The sequence below is a fragment of the Agelaius tricolor genome, unplaced genomic scaffold, assembly GCF_023055355.1.
Source record: "Agelaius tricolor isolate 1412-34295 unplaced genomic scaffold, bAgeTri1.0.p SCAF_6, whole genome shotgun sequence".
Taxonomy (NCBI): domain Eukaryota; kingdom Metazoa; phylum Chordata; class Aves; order Passeriformes; family Icteridae; genus Agelaius; species Agelaius tricolor.
In genome coordinates this window covers 32859488-32875308 of record NW_027269266.1, presented here as the reverse complement: position 1 = coordinate 32875308, position 15821 = coordinate 32859488, and the positions used below count along the sequence as shown (strand labels likewise).

Here is a 15821-nt window from a genome sequence, read left to right as displayed (position 1 = left end):
CACAAAGAGGTAGCAGAAGAACCTTCACAAAGGGCTGATAGTCCCTCAGCTATTCTAGGGGATGAATTTAGGATTACAGGAATTAGGCACTCAAGGGGGAGTCAGTCAGTGCATCTGAATGATAAAACCTTGCCTCTAAAGTCAGCCACCATTGTAGAAGGACTCTGGTAGCAAAACTACCCCTTCCTCATCCTCCCCATCCAGCTTGTGAAGACTGACTGACTTTAATTCTGACTATTTAACGTATAGATCAAAGTACAGGGAGCAACCACAGCAAAATACCAACAACAAAAAACCCAAGTCAAAACAACGACTGGTGTTGTGATACCCTACACAGCCCAGTGTAACTGGAGTCCACAGCCGTGTCCCACTATGGACAGTTCTTTTTTCTTATCCATGGCTACATGTTGTCTGTGTAGCACAGCTTCTTCAAGCTAAGAAAAGCTTCTACTAAGCTGGAATTGGCTCAACCACCAAATAACACAGAATGAAAATGATCAGTGAAACAAAAGGGAAAGTGCAAGGAGGATATAGAGTCCTTCCATACAAAGCCTCCTGTCTTCCTATGGGATCCATTATAATCCAGAGGGCCCCAAATTTAAACTAATCCGTTTCTGCCTTTATTTATTTTTTCTCAACTCAATTTCCTACATGAACTGGCCAGTTATGTCAAATATTTTTCTTTCTTTTAAGTTGACTTGCTGTCAGCTGAATGCAATGCCCTGTGAAAACACCTGCTGACCTGCTGTGTATACACACAGGCACACATCTCTGCTGTCTGCATCTGTATATCTCTATTGTCTATATGTATCTATAGAATCTATGTCTGCTTGTCTATACACCTATATGTCTCTTTTTCTTGCTTTTAGAGCAGGAGCCACAGGTTGCAAATTCCTCATCTCTGCAAAATACACTTTCAAGCTTCCCTCTCTTTTGGGAAAGGCAGCTGCCTTACTGCTTCTAGTTCAGACTGCTCTGGCTTGCTCTGCTGGCAGGAATGGACTGATTCCTGGGGGAGTGGACTGATCAGGTTCACTAATGGTCGGGCTCTGGTGGTATTTTCTTACCTAACACAATCAGAACACGCGTCTTAAATATTTTATCAGCTTCACTGGGTCATTCTCATACTCTGGCATTGTATTGCTGGAGAATAGAGGCTAGAGGAAAAATACTGCTCAAGAATGCTGCAGAAAGAGAGCTTTAAGCGCATGGCAGCACTAATGCCCTTCTTAGAGCCACTAAAACAAATGTCCCTGTTGCTGCACAGCAGCTTGGAGGCAAAAAAAAAAAAAAAAAAAAAAAAAAAAAAAAAAAAAATTAGGGCAATTGCAATAACAAAGCAGACTAAAGAATTGAGCAAATAGTGCCAGACCATCAGTTGTTGCCTCTGACCTAAATGGTAGTGGTGGTCCTGGTTTAACTTTGATCCTTCCTTTCTGATGCTTGATTAATTTTTTGACTCCCTAGCAAAAAGTTCTCAATAAATTTTTGTGATTTATCTTGTGCCTGTTCCCTGTGGGTAAGCCCACAAATGCCTGTCAGTAAAGTGTAAAGAAAGTGGGTGTAACAGGTTAATTCTGAGGGTAGGATCACAGCTGGAGTCTCCTGTAGTGGGCCCTCAGCAGCCAGTAGCTATTGTGGAGAAGAAAACATCCATTGCCTGCCTCCAGCTAGACAGTGACTCCAGGTGGGCAGGGAAGGGTGAGAGGTCGGTCTGTCCTGCAAGCCTTTGCTAGAGCTGTGGGTAACAAAGTGTTGCTAATGAGGGGACCTAACCAACCACATAATTTCTGAGCCTCTCCCCAAGAGCTGCATGTGGGGAGATTCCCCACTAGTTGCATGTGGGGAAATTATCCAAAAGGAGGTCAGACAGGCTTTGTCTCTTTTATGCTGAGAGTCAGTGTGATACTGAAGAGCTTTGCATCCTTGCAGGTACAGTGTTCCCTCTATCCCAGTATTTGTAAACTTTTTTTTAACAAAAAAAACCCACTCATGTCTGCCATATTTTTTCATCCTCATGCTGAAGGGTTTCTCTAGCACTAGTTCAATTCCAATTTCTCAGCTCATAAGAGCTGAGAAGAGTCTCTTTATGTCTGGGCTCATGGAGGTTCACCACCCTCCCCTAGCTCCACACTCCTTTTTTAGGGAGGTGTTTGCTTTCTCCAAATTGCTGTTGTTGCTCTGTTACTCTGCCTTGTCCTTTTGCCAATGTCCTTGGGTACCTATGGTGTCCTCTGTGCTTGCTTATCATCCCTCCTTGAAATCTGTGCTATATTGCCATTAGTTTTGAATGCCCTTATAGCAAGGAGGCTGCAACCTGGGTTCAGGAAAAAGCTGGGACACGTTGAGGAGCTAAGTGGGTCCAGCCAAAGCATGAGAGGCTGGTGTGGCAGAGGGAAGGAGTCTCTCTGTACTGCGGCTCTGACCAGCATAACCTGGGGCAACCTTCTTGCTGATGCAGAGCGTCCTCAGCTTAGTCTAGTTCTGGCTGCATCCCTGCAAAGGAGAAGAATGTGCGCTCACACTGATTCATTTTCTTGCTAATAATAACTTTGTTATGATGTCCAGAGCAGCCTGGAGAGAGCAATAGTAACAGTGGACTGCTTGGAAGAGGAACAAATACTACGATCAGGTTTGGGAAACCATGAATCAGCTGTAAAGGGCAGTGTTACCTCAGTCTGAATACATCTTGCTTAGCTCATACTGTCAGGTGTAAATATAACTGTGTGGACAATAAAGTTATCCTGTGATATGTCTTCATGAGAGGCACCTATTTTTACAGATATGATGATCCTCTTTCAGTATTTGGCACCAGAGCAAGAGCCCTGCTTTATAAATACATGTTAAGCAGTGGCATGACATCCCTGCTTTAAAGGAAATGCAGGAGTATATGACCTCAGAAAAGTATCCAGGTAATGCCATGCCTTGATGTTTGGTGAAAACATCTGCTGTACCCCCTTAAAGAGGTACACCCCATGTGCACCCACTGCCCCATCTTCCAGCTTTTACAAGGGGAGGATGGGAACAGGGGCACGGCTCTGCCTTTTTCCTACCCATTTTAGGAGGGTGAATGCTCTTGGCCAGATTTAGCCTTTTAAAAACCAGGGGGGAGAGCAGCAGAAGCCGTGCCTGTGCCAGGGCCCCCAAGGGAGCAGCACGGTCACACCGCATGGGGCCGATATCCTGCAGTGTGACACCAGCACAGAGCGCTTGCAGCCAGGCTGGTCCTTGTCACCGAGGCTGCACCGCTTGGGTCAGGCCCTCGCTCTGGGACTGCCTGCAAGACATCAAGTTGCATTAATCTACAGCTAATCTGATTCCCACTGGAGAGGTGGGTTCATCCCGACTAACTTTAGATTACAGTTTACGCATTATTGTGCCAAGGTCTGTATTGGACCAATTTATAGTGAGAAATGAGGTTGGCAAGATAACAGGGGCATCACAATTAGAGCTAATTAGCCCAGCAGGAAATCCATTTCCAGGCAGCTTTTGGCAAGACGAGAGGTTGGCGGGATAACAAGCATGGAGTGTATTTTGATACAAGCACACTCCAGCTGCAAGGAAAAGTAAAGTAACAGCTTGTCTCATCCTTATGCGGAGGCCTCATGTCAGGCTCCACCACGTAAGTCTTTTTGTTTGAGGCTTTGCAGCCTCCCTGCTTGGAAGAGGTTCAGAGAACTTGTTCTTACCAAGTCACCTTGGCTGCTGGAGGACAATGGTGAGCTGCAAGGTCTGCACAGCACATTGCTCCTCCCACCAGACAGCAGTGTGCCCTGCACCGTGGTCCTCCTCCAGTTTGGAGGGACATGAGGGGTTGTAGGTCATAAGATAAATCAGTGAAGAATAGCTTGGCTTAATTGCAGGAGTTACATGTGTGGTAAAATGTCTGGAGTATAGATACAGACAAACTATTAGAATTATTTATATTTGAGTGCTTTATTATATTGGAATTGCAGTGATATTATTAACATTTGTACAAATGCACAAAAATCCTTTCTCTTCTAGCTAGAAAGAGATGTAAAAATCTGACCTAGTTGAACAGTCTCAATGAACTCATTGTCCATTTGTAACAATAATGGGTTCACAATGCAACAAAAAGCTTAACATAAAATTAAACATATTAAATGCTGCAGCAAGTATTTACATTTATGTACCAAAAAAAAAAAGTATCTCCCTCCAGTAAGGAAGGTGGTTGCTTTACAGAATAAAACAGACATACAAACACAAAACCTTTGCATACAATACAAACAACCTCAAGCCCAAAACTTACTGCGACAGCACCTTTTTTTTAATATAATATATATATATATATATATTTATATATAAACTTCGATAGTTTAGGCTTACTCCAAGCAGTGCTAAAAGTTCCTTAAAACCAGGACAATGGCAATAGTCCAAAGAAGCAATGTTCACTGATGAGCGCTACCCAGTGTTTGAAGAGAGCTGCTACAGAGAGAGGGATACAGAGCTCACGGCCACAGGCTGGGAAACACTTGGGTCCCAATGATAAAATCCTTGGCAAAACTCTCAGTGGCAATTGTTCTTACTCAGAAGAGCAAATACACCTTTCGTGCAAAGAAGTTTGTCTTGTGGAAGCATGCTAAAAGTGATCTCTGTCAGAGAACTCCTTGCAATGTCAGCTCTGTGGGGTGGGGAAAATATTTCTCTGAAATTTCCTAGATTCCAGCAAGGGAAGAATTTCCCTGGAAATGCCCAATCAATCCTCCCACCTCCCTCACCCCAGGACACTGCTGCAGTTTCTGCAAAGCTGGAAGGAGCTTCCAGTCTTCATTCAGAAGGCTGTCATGCAGATTTTCAGTCAAGAAAGATATTTAGGTCTAAGACCCTCACGGCATCAGATAGCAGGATCTGACCAGGGGCTTTGTGAACAGTTCCACCAGGTGAAACTCAGCAATGCTAACATTTAACTTGCATAAATGTAGAACTGGAGATCCTGAATCCCAGGTATTACACATTGGTCTAAATATAACGAGTTGCAGTTATTGATTCCAGTCCAAGGAGAGCCTGGAAAAGGATCAGATTTCCACTTAAAGAATCAATCTTGTCTCTGAGTGTGTGTGAACACTGACATTTTTGGCCTTATGCAATTTAGGATTTGCTATAAAGTCATTTTGAAAGCTATGGAAAACCAATAATAGTGAGCAATTTAACTCTTAAGTTTAAAGCCACTGATAAAACTGAGATAACTGTAAGCTCTGGGAAAAAAAAAAAAAAAAAAAAAAAAAAAAAAAAAAAAAAAAAAACCAACAACAAAAAGAGGTTATAGATGTAAACAGTCTCTTTTGTCTACGCTGTAAGGTGATGATTTCAGATGTTGAAAAATTGAACCTTTTTTCTTTTGGTGTTCAAATCGCTTGAGATTTTATTGCTTTCATTTGTTCTTAGAAGTTTTTTGTCTCTTCTTTTTTTTTCTTTTTAAAGGTGCTGTCCCTAGTCAAGTTATAAGGCAACATATTTTATTGATTCAGAACTCTAATACATAGTATGGCCACTGTTACCACTGCAGCTTTGCAGCTACTGTGAGTTGGACAACAGTCAAAGTGCCTCACAATGCACAACAGAGCCAGTCTCCTGACCTTAGGATATACAGGACACTTTGGTTCTTGGGATGAGAGAATATAAATGTAGCTTAAATGCTGCCTCACATCACACACATTGCATAATAAAACATTTATATGCTGTCATGAAGAGGGTGTAAAGTCTAAGTCACACTGCAGACTGACTGATCTCAGCTTCTCCACTTGGGCAGGTGTGAGAGACAAGTTGTAGATATGCCACCAGTGAAAGCATATAAATGTATCTGGTGCAAAACTTTTACAAGAGTATTTATTAATGATTCAACAAGGGAGAGCAAGAAAGAGAGCAAGAGCTAAAGTGCAATTTTAAAAGAATATAAATAATTGAAATGTAGAAATAAGATACTAATTAGTTGTAACTGGTTTTGTTTTATAGGCACAGTTTAGGTTTTATGTCTACAGATCAATTTTTTTCTCTTCTTCCCCCTCTAATAATTTTCTCTGATGTATAATGGAGCTTCAATGATCTAAATCTAAGGAACACTGCTTAGTAGGAGGACTGAAGAGGCAATGATAAGGCAGTATAGTGCAACTCACTATGTGATATTAGACAAGAAATGAGGATGGGGTTAGATCTTCTGTGGTGATGTATAAAATCAGCCCTAAAAAAAAAAGCAGAAAAAAAGAGACAGGCTTTCCAGTTATACGTTGACTCATGCTTTCTAAAATGAGAAAGCACATTTTGCAATACAAAGGAAACAACTGAGGGTTTATAATTCGTTCTATTGTTACAAAAAAAAAAAGAAAAACCCAAACAAAAAAAAGCAGATGCTGCTTTAAGGAAAACATTTAATTCTAGGAATTTCTGTACAACTGACCTCAGCAAACTGTTCCATCTTAGATGGATGACTTCTGCTTGAGACCCTGAAAGATTAAGATGCACACATACCTAGAGTAGTTTATTGCAAAACTAATATTGTAACTTTAGAAAAAAACAACAAACAGATTCTGTACAAGAATACTGTTCAAATGGAATGTGTTAAAATAACATTTATTAATAAATACTTTATAAAATTCTATGTGAATACTAAATTAATAGATTCCTGTTTTAAAATTGCTTTGGTCCTCATGAATTTTCATAAATTCACTCTATACGCTTTTTTTTTAAAAAAGGTATTAGCTGCTAAAAAGCACATTTTGCCTAAACTAAAAGGCTAGTTTTCACCACTAAATATTGTTGCTTAAAAAAATATGAATCCTCAAAAGTTGGGCATTTAACAACAGTTACAGCTGGCTTGTTAGTTAACAGGACTGAGTCATTAACACTAAATCCACACGCACTGAGGCACTGAACCATTGACTTTCCACTATTCAGAATATGGGCAGCAGACATTTAGCTTCATAGCAGGAATTAACTCCCAACAGCATGAAATTCTCCATAAATCATCATCATCATCGTTGTTGTCCTTATAAAACACACCATGATAGCACACAAACTACTTGTCTCCCACAGGCAGCGTTATGAATATGGCTTGCATAAATTGACTTGGGGAAGGGGGGCTGGGGGTGCCAGAGCTGTTTGCAGCATCATTTCTTTCTGATCAAAGTATTGCAGTTCTCCGTGGCTGAGATTTCCAACCTGCTTCCAAGGTCACACCCACGAGATGCTGTCTATGGTGTGGTAACACCTCCTCCTGAACAAGGCACTGGCCAAGGCTCATCATCCTGCAAGTGCTCTTGAGAGTGGATGATGGAAGTGGTCAGAGCTGTCCTTCACTGGCAGTGGGATAGGGCACAGAGCCTGGTGAGCCTGGCAACAGGCTGGACTGGTAGGGCAAGAGGAAAGTGGAGCAGTCTCCAGAAGTAGCTTGCTGAAAAGCAGGATTCCTCCTTGATGGAAAGAGCCCAGGAAGTGCATTTAGAGTGATGTGCTTAGGAAGAGGCTGCTGCCACTGACCACATGGCAGAGGGATATCCTGGAGACAGAGGGCTGGGGCTTTTCCCGCAGCCCTTGCTCAGGCAGCCTCCAGTGCCTGGTTGGACCAGCAGCTTGAGGAAAGGCTGCAGGATCACTCCCCTGGAAAACAAGAGCATTTTAATGTGGAAGCAAATCTGATGAATAATATAAGGTGCCTGGTATGGTTGGTCCTTTTCCCAATGATAGAGCTGATATAAATATGCTGCATGTTGTCTTGGCCTGTGAACCTGCGGCAGAGTTACAAGAAGCAATAGCAAATAGCTTTTCATCCTTTACTTATTTCCACATCACTAGCAAGGATTATACCTAAAGGCCAATAGTATAGAGAGGAGACATTTCATTGTAATTACACATTTAGGCCAACATGTGTGGTTGGCTTGCCTAGTTAGCATTAAAAAAAGAAATAATTGAGCTATATATAATACACATCAGTCAAACTGTCAAGTTGCTGAATTTAACAAAACTTAGGCAAGGTTTTTGTATTTTTTCCTTTTTTTTTTCTTTTTAATGTAGAGGCTTTCATTTTAACAGCTAAATATTTTAATTGAGGAGACTGAATAAAATGAAGCTAAACCGTAATTCTAGTGCAGTGTAGCTCAACTGGGTATTCTAATATTACCAACAACTTTGATTTTTATTTTTTAATGTATTTAAGTGCTACCCATATAGAGGTAAAGTTTTTTAAATTAACCCTGCAATGGCATTTCCTTTTAGAAGGTGAATTATGAAATTCAGATGTGGGGGAAATGCTTATTTAGGTTTTTCACATAGTGGATACTCAGCTGGAACATTTCTCTCGACTGCATATTTGAAAAAAGTTCTCTTGGGAGCCATGATGAAGCAAAACCATTTAGCTATTACAACTGGAGATTAAAAAAAATTAAAGATTCAGTATTTAAAACACTTTAAAAGTATATGTTTGTCTAAAATATAATAGAAAATCCTTTACATTTGTATTTTTTCATAATTTTTTTTGGTTCTTAGACTATATAATCAAGTCAAGATTTACACTGTACATTAAAAATCTTCTTTTGAATGTATTTGCATAAATGGAAAGCGAGCTGTTAAAGAAAAGGATACTGATAAAAAGTTAGTCACCAAGATAAGAACTAATTCGGCAATGACTGATGCTGAGAAATTTGCTTTCCCTTCCAGACAGGCCCTGCTCCTTACAGAGCCTCCTCACACTTCAGTTGTTTCACTCTCCCTTCTGCATGGAGAAGACTCACCCTTTAAAAACTCATACCTCTCCAAAGACACAGTCTTTGAGGAAGAGAGTTTTGCTTCAGAACAAAGTGTGTTCGGGGCTAGAGGATTTGCTGGGAATAATGTGAATTTTGTTCTTGAACATGTAGCTCAAAATGTTTGAACATTTTTCACCAGCTTGGAGCTTGCTCCGTGGGTGAGCAGCAGGAGGTTTTGCCTCTGACAGATTTGAGAGCAAAATCAGGTCCCAATATACAGCAAGGCAGCATAATTAACTGGCATCATCTCTGTCTGATTTTCCCATCAATCACTGGGACCACTCGGGGATGCAAATCAGTTGTGCTGAGGGGCAGGCTCAGAGTCCAAACAAAAACCTTAATTGTAGCATAAGGCTCTTTTCCAGACCCTCTCTGCAGGACTGTATTTTATCCCAAGTGTGGGACTTGGCATTCTTGCAGCATTTTTTAGCCACTGCGTGCCTTCTAAAAATTATTTAGCGTCCTAAAGAACAATTCCTTACCCGTGGTAAGCGGGTGTTAAGTGCCATTAAAGTCAGTGAAGCTACGATGCCGTCTGCCAGCTTGGGATCAGTCCGTGAAAGTTTAAAGGAATGCCTGCAGAGAGCAGGTCTTTCCCTGGGAATTAAAAATGGCATTTTTCCAACTGGTCAGAACCATTACACTGATTTATTTCTCATTTATAGCCCATGAAGCCTGAGGCTCTTAGCTTTCATTGCTAGAACAACGCAACCAGGTTGGGGAACAGAACTTTTCCGAATTATTATATACTACATGGATTTTCCTGCATTAATGACTGGCAGTGCAAAAAATTGCTGTGACTCTCAGGTGTTGCTCGCTATGCCTCTACTGCACCACAGAAGCTTACAGGGCTGCTAGCATCAACACAGCTGGCTCACCATCCTGCTTCACCTGCGGCTGCGCTGTTTTCACCTTTCCCTATTTATTAAAAACACTAAATCAAGAGCATTTGTATTTTTTAAAAGACAAATGCTTGGCGCAGCCCAACTGCGGGTGAAGAGCTAGTGAAAGCAGCAGGCGTGCCGACAGTTTTTAGGTGGGCTTGAAGTTTTCTTGTTCATTACCATTCTTTGAGAAAAAGAGGGAAGCAAGAAAGCCTTGGAATAAAAAAAAAAAAAGCAAGGAAAAAACCAGCTGGAGAATGAAAAGGGAAGGGAAAAGGAAGGTGTGAGAATAACTGGAGGAGAAAAAGGTCAGGGTAGGGGAAAGAGGAGAAGGGGGAGGGCTAGACAAAAAAGCACACTATTTGCCTTGATTTTGTTCTGAAGCCACATCCTATATAACTGCTCTGAAAGAGGCTCTGAATGCAAGACGCGGTCTGCTGATAGCACAACGCTAACTCTTTTTTATTATGCTGTCAGCAGATGCCCTTGGTCTATATTTATAGCCTAATTACTCCTAGTTACCTATGTTTGACTCTGTTTAATACTTTTCATGCCTCACATTGGCTAACAAGCTGCAGTTTAACACAACTTTGTATTTCTGAGGCTGCAGGCTAGACTGGTGAGAAGGAAACATGACTATGTACAGAAACAGTTAGGTTTATAAACAAGTAACTGGTACCAAAAAACATGGAGAAAGCACCAAAGCATTTCTCAAGCTGACAGAATATTAATTGCGTAACTCCCTTTCATGTAACTAAGTATAAAAGACATTTTAATAACTATAAAAATGAATAGCCAGAGTCTTTCAAGAACTGAGGAATCTTCCAGGCTTGAGTTACGGTTGCAAATGTCCTTAGCAGAGAGGACGCTTTGATACGGTACCACACTCCCCCAGCAGTTTCTGATCAACCACTTTTAAAGGATGGGGTTGATGTCTGTTCTGTGGCTGGCGAGCTGGGTGAGAGTGGAGCTTCCCACGACGTCGCTGACAGAGGAGGAGGTCGTTATGGTGTTGTGCTGGATGACTTGCTGCTGGGAGCAAGCTGGGACCGGGCTTGCAGGAGGACTGCTCTCGGGACCTGGGAAGGGAATGAGGGCACAGAGACAACACACATTCATTTTTCCATCCAAGTAAAAAACCTAGGCTGAGTGATCCTCTTGGAAATACTGATGACCTGAAGCACACACAAGGCCCAGGATTTCAAAATATAATCACAGTTAGCCAACATTCTCTGTCTCAAGTTTTAGTTTTCTTTTTTTTTTTTCAAGCTAGCCTCTCTGATATCAACCTGACTTCAGGAGTTGGGTCTTGAAAAAAGTCCAAGGCCTTAATAACTGAAACTAATGTTGGGATAAAAAGTCTGATATCTTAAGGTCTTTAAAATCAGTTGGGATGCTTAAATGCTTTATTTGTTCCAGCAGGAATCAAAATTAGAGTGCAGTGCGCTGCAGCACAGAAAATCTAATTCAAGCAACAGCTGATAGGCATGTAATGCAATTATGTGTTTTTTTCTTTGAGTACTGTTAAAGAGACAGATGCATAGTGATGCAGAGGAGACAGAAATGGGCTCTATTTTAAGACAATGTCACAATCTAGCAAGCCCTGAGGCACTTCTGAACTGTTCTAGAATGAAACAGAGAATTTGTCGCTAAATTACTACCCACAAAATGCGTCAACTAGAAAGAATTGATTAAATGTCTCTGTTAACTGAGAAATTTTTGGGAAAAAAAAAAAGAAAAAAAGATGAGAGTTAAAAAAGAGTTAACAAACCTTGAAAACCTGCGCCAGGCCTGGTCTGTGCCACTGTCAGAGCACAGTACCATTTTCGCTGGAGGGGACTGTAATGTTTTCCTTTTTAACTTTCCTTTTGAGAGTTATTTTAAGGTTCTGGCAGCGCCGTGCCCAGGAGGACTCTTGCAGGTTTGGAGCTGTGAGTTCAAGCAGGATCCTCCACAGGGGAGTGAGCGTCCATCCGTGTGCATCTCCTTGCCGAAAGGAGGGGTGGGGAAGACTAGCTCTGCTGTGTGGGATGCAAACCAGGGCTTTTTTGGTTTTGAGCGGGGCTCGATAAATAAGGGCAGGAGATTGGATGGCTGGGATGATGTTTGAGAAGACAGGTTCAAGTGATAACATGACCAAGAAAGGGTTCTGGAGGGAAGATTTGAAAGGTTTGCTTTCCTGTGAGGAGTGTGGAGACAGCGCAAACATACCAGCTACTTACTTAGATATCCTTGTGATTCTTTCTGCATAGCTGTTATCGGACAGTCTTTATGTGTTAACAATAACTGTTTCAGCTGTGCTACCTCATTTTTCAGCATGGAAACCTCGTTCTAGAGAGGAAAGAGAGACTTGGGTTAGCAACAAAGCTTAAACCACGCTATTCCACAAAGCTTCTACCCAAGAACATAAAACCTGCTCCATAACTTTGAATGAACTGAGCAAAAAAGGCATTCAGGAGCTTGTGTGCTGGGTTTCTTTTAACATTTGTCAGTGACATTATTTTGTAACCTCTGAAGGCAGTCTGACAAATGAACTAACTTCACAGCACCAGAGATACTTATGGCAATGTTTCAGTCTGATCGGGAAATACTGGGGCTCTCTGCATGAGGCCAGGGGCAGACCAGTGGGGGCAAAGGCCATGTTGCCGTGATCAGGGGCAGGACTGCTGTCACCTACAGCTCAGCTGCAGCCAGTGCCTGGGTGCTGCTCACACCTCTGAGTTTTGTGGGAGAATGTTTTGGAAGAGTGCCATTCTACAAATGGTTTTCTGTCCTTGGAAGCACACAGGCACACCTCTGCATGAAGCAGAAGTACTGTGCCTACCATAAGGACAGCACTGTAAGAAAGGCTTTTATTATCATATTCATGGTATTTCCATCTATCCAGTTTTCCTCACTGATAGACTGATCTATTTGTGCTTCTCTCTCGCTGGCTTTGAACGAGGGTTTAACTATATGCCCTGCTCTGAAGAAATTTTTACAGACATGTTAATGGCACTTCAAAAAAAATCCCCACAAAAAACAGTGACAAGGAAAGAAAATAAATACAACTCCATCTAGTGAAGGCTTCTAAATCCCAAGACAGCTTTTTCCTGGCTTATCCCGCTAAAATGTAATTATTTCTTTAATTGAAGCACGCACATCTTGATTAACAGACTGATTGTGCTTGAGCTCCCACTAGGAGCTGACTGTGCGGGGGCAGCCCCAAAGGCACCGTCAGTCAAGCACAAAGAGCCCCTCTGTGTCCTCAGGGGCGCAGACGGTGGCTCGCACCTGAAGCTGCATGTTTGTCTGGGTGAGCTCTTCTGCTTTCTTTTCCAGTGACATCACCCAGACCTTCCTCTTCTGTCTGCAGCGCGTGGCAGCAGCTCGGTTCCTTTCCAGAAATTTCCGCCTCCTCTCATCTGGGTCTTCATCCACCACCCTCCTCCGGCGACCTCCAGTCGGCTGTGGTGGCTGTACCGTCTGCGTGGGCTGCATCTGCTGCGCCGCTGGCGAAACCTGCAGGGCAAGAAGATGTTTTGCAGAGGGCGGCGAGGGGAGAAAGTTAGAGAAGGGGATGCTGAAATGGGAAGGGGAATCGCACACACTCTGCCTGCTCCCCAGCAAGGTCTGCAACAGGCTCAAGTCAAAAGCTGCACCAGGTGCCGCTGAAAGCAGCTGCTGGCAAATCCTTGCCATTGTCAAAGAAGAGATTTCTTTATAAATGATCATCTGAGTATTTTTTGTCCCTTGAGTTAGTTCTTAAAAGAATTCACTTAGATGCATTCTCTGCCACCACCTATTTCAAACCTGAAATGTCCAGTTTCTCTCAGGATCTGTCTTAATCAAAGCAGAGGACTGTAGTGGTCTAATTTCTGTCTCTCTTTCTCCCCTTGTCCCCCAGTTGCCTAAAATTTTAGGCCATTTATATTTTCCAAGCTTCACCATCTCTACCTCAATCTTTGCCATCTCTGGAGACAGGAGCTGCAGAGAGCTCTTTGCGCCTGCATGGAGCTGGGAAGCTGTGGGCGGGGATTGCACAAAGGCAGAAGACCTTACTGCCCCTCATGGGCAAAGAAAGACTTTAGGTTGAACCTGTGTTTTGATGAATTGAACTTGAAACTATGTTTTGATGTCTCTGCACTCTGTGGTTAAGGGATATTCCTCTTACCAGGTTCCATTTGACCTCTGTGCTGTTGACACTATTCTTATTCTTATTCAATTTATCCCTGGCTTTGAGGGTATAGGAACCCCACATCCAGTCCATTGCTACAAAACTATGGAAAAAGTTATGTATTTCTGCTTTTTCAAGTACAAGGTCCTGCTCCTGAGAGTAACTGGCCCACAATATTACAGAAAAAGGTGCATGGTGACAGCAGTGCCATGTAAACTATTTTCCAAATGACTCCTGGGCAGATGTAACATTCCTGCGTCCCTGTCAGGAACCAGCACCAGATTTAATGTTCAACTCCCTGGGAATAGGCTTTTGGACTACCTTCCTGCCTGTCTGTGGCACCCAGGCTACGGGGCTCTAGAGACACCTTCTCTCTCCTTCTACTTGGGCTCTGGGAACCCAGTCCATGGATCCTATTGCTTACACTCAGCTTGCATTGCTGCTGCCACTCCTGCACAGTCTGGAACAGTCTGGAAACTGGAATTGTTGACTCAAAATTAACCCTCCTGTTCTGGCAAAGGCCCAAACCTCCAAGGTGCTTCCTTTTGACTCCAGGGAGTGGACGCACTCAGTGCTTTGTCAGACTGAGCCCTGAATTTCAATTGCCACAATTAACGTGTTTGCCTAACACCTCAGTCTGTCTCAATTAAAACGATACTATCGTCTTGAGTCTTGCAAAGTTGAGGTGGCTTTTCTGTCTAGAATCTAGTTTGCTCCCTCCCCCTGCTGACTTGTGGCAATTACAGTGGCAATTTTATGTGTAATTATTCTGTACATCTGATAACGCTTTTTGCATAAAGCCGAATTTATTCTCAGCTTTATGTTGCACCGTCAGGGAATCTCTCTCACAGGAGCAGAAAAAGGTTTTTTTTAAGAATAACCTTCTAAAATAAATAAGCCACCCCACATTTTCTGACTGATTTTTTAAATTTCAGCTTGCATGAACTCCATATGTTTGCTGATAAAATCTTCAACATGCTGTCCAACACTGAGGGTCGGAGTGCCAGGTCCATGGCAGCTGCAGTGGGCACATCCCCCATTCTCACCAGCATCCCCTGCCTTCTGCCAGGAGACTGCTGCCAAGGGATTCCAGCTGCTCCCTGTCCACCAGGGCTGGGCATGCTGCCTCTTTAACAGCATGTCTGAGTGCAGAGGTCTCACAAGTAACTTTTAATGTCAACATCTCATCAAAGACCTTTCATTTTCCCATACATAACACCTTTCCAGACTTCAGAGATCTGCTATTTATATTTCCTTATCCCTTTTTGCTCCTTTCTCATTCAGCTTTAAAAATTCTTGTTTCTTAACTCTCTCGGTGAAATCCGGTACAAAGGCAGAAAAAGGTAATGATACAATATTTTTTTTTATAATTTCTCTTATGTGGTCATTTTCTCCTGAATAACTAGTGAGTAGATTTGTTTTCAGAATATACCAGGCAGTGTCTGGGTTGTCAGAGTGCATTTTCAGAACAACAAAATCTTCTCTCCATCTCAGGAAGATATTAATTATAAGGGCTGCCATTATTCCACTAATAATGTCACATGGGATAATTAACTGACTCTTACTTGATAGCTCTTAACCCTGAAATATGTTAGACTATATCTTAGTAACCGTCTAAGCATCATTTTCTAGCAGGATTTCATTGCCCTGCCTAGGACATAAGAAAGCAAATGAACTAAATATAAAAATGTAAGTTAATTTTGGTCTTCTTAGAGGATGCTGATCAGGTATCCATCATGAAGACAAACATAGGATAGCTAAGAGAATGAAATGGCATCCAAACTCCAACTCCGCTTGAGCTATCACTCTACCAAGTTTGATATAAAAAAAACTTTAGAGGACCAATGCAGAATAACACTATAATTTTTGTAGTAGTTGAGGCAGCATAGCTAGAACTTGGTAAAATATCTCCCTTTCTCAGATAGATCTCTTTCTCAGAAGCTGATTTCTACTTTTATCCAATATTTACTTCTGTTCTTTGCAATTTACCACAATACTAATACCCATTCACTCATTCTATGA

General features: G+C 42.1%; 1 protein-coding gene across 3 annotated transcripts in view; it reads right to left on the bottom strand.

Annotated features, from left to right (window-relative positions):
* Positions 1–3917: 3917 nt before the first annotated feature.
* Positions 3918–15821, bottom strand: part of CREB5 (cAMP responsive element binding protein 5) — a 257845-nt gene continuing 245941 nt past the window's right edge. For all 3 annotated transcript variants that reach the window (XM_071429255.1, XM_071429256.1, XM_071429257.1), the window contains 3 exons: positions 12917–13144; positions 11866–11974; positions 3918–10722 (listed from right to left, as the gene is read on the bottom strand). In XM_071429255.1, coding sequence (XP_071285356.1) covers positions 10559–10722; positions 11866–11974; positions 12917–13144 — 501 coding nt within the window. In that variant the 3' untranslated portion in view covers positions 3918–10558. The remainder of the gene's footprint in view (positions 10723–11865; positions 11975–12916; positions 13145–15821) is intronic.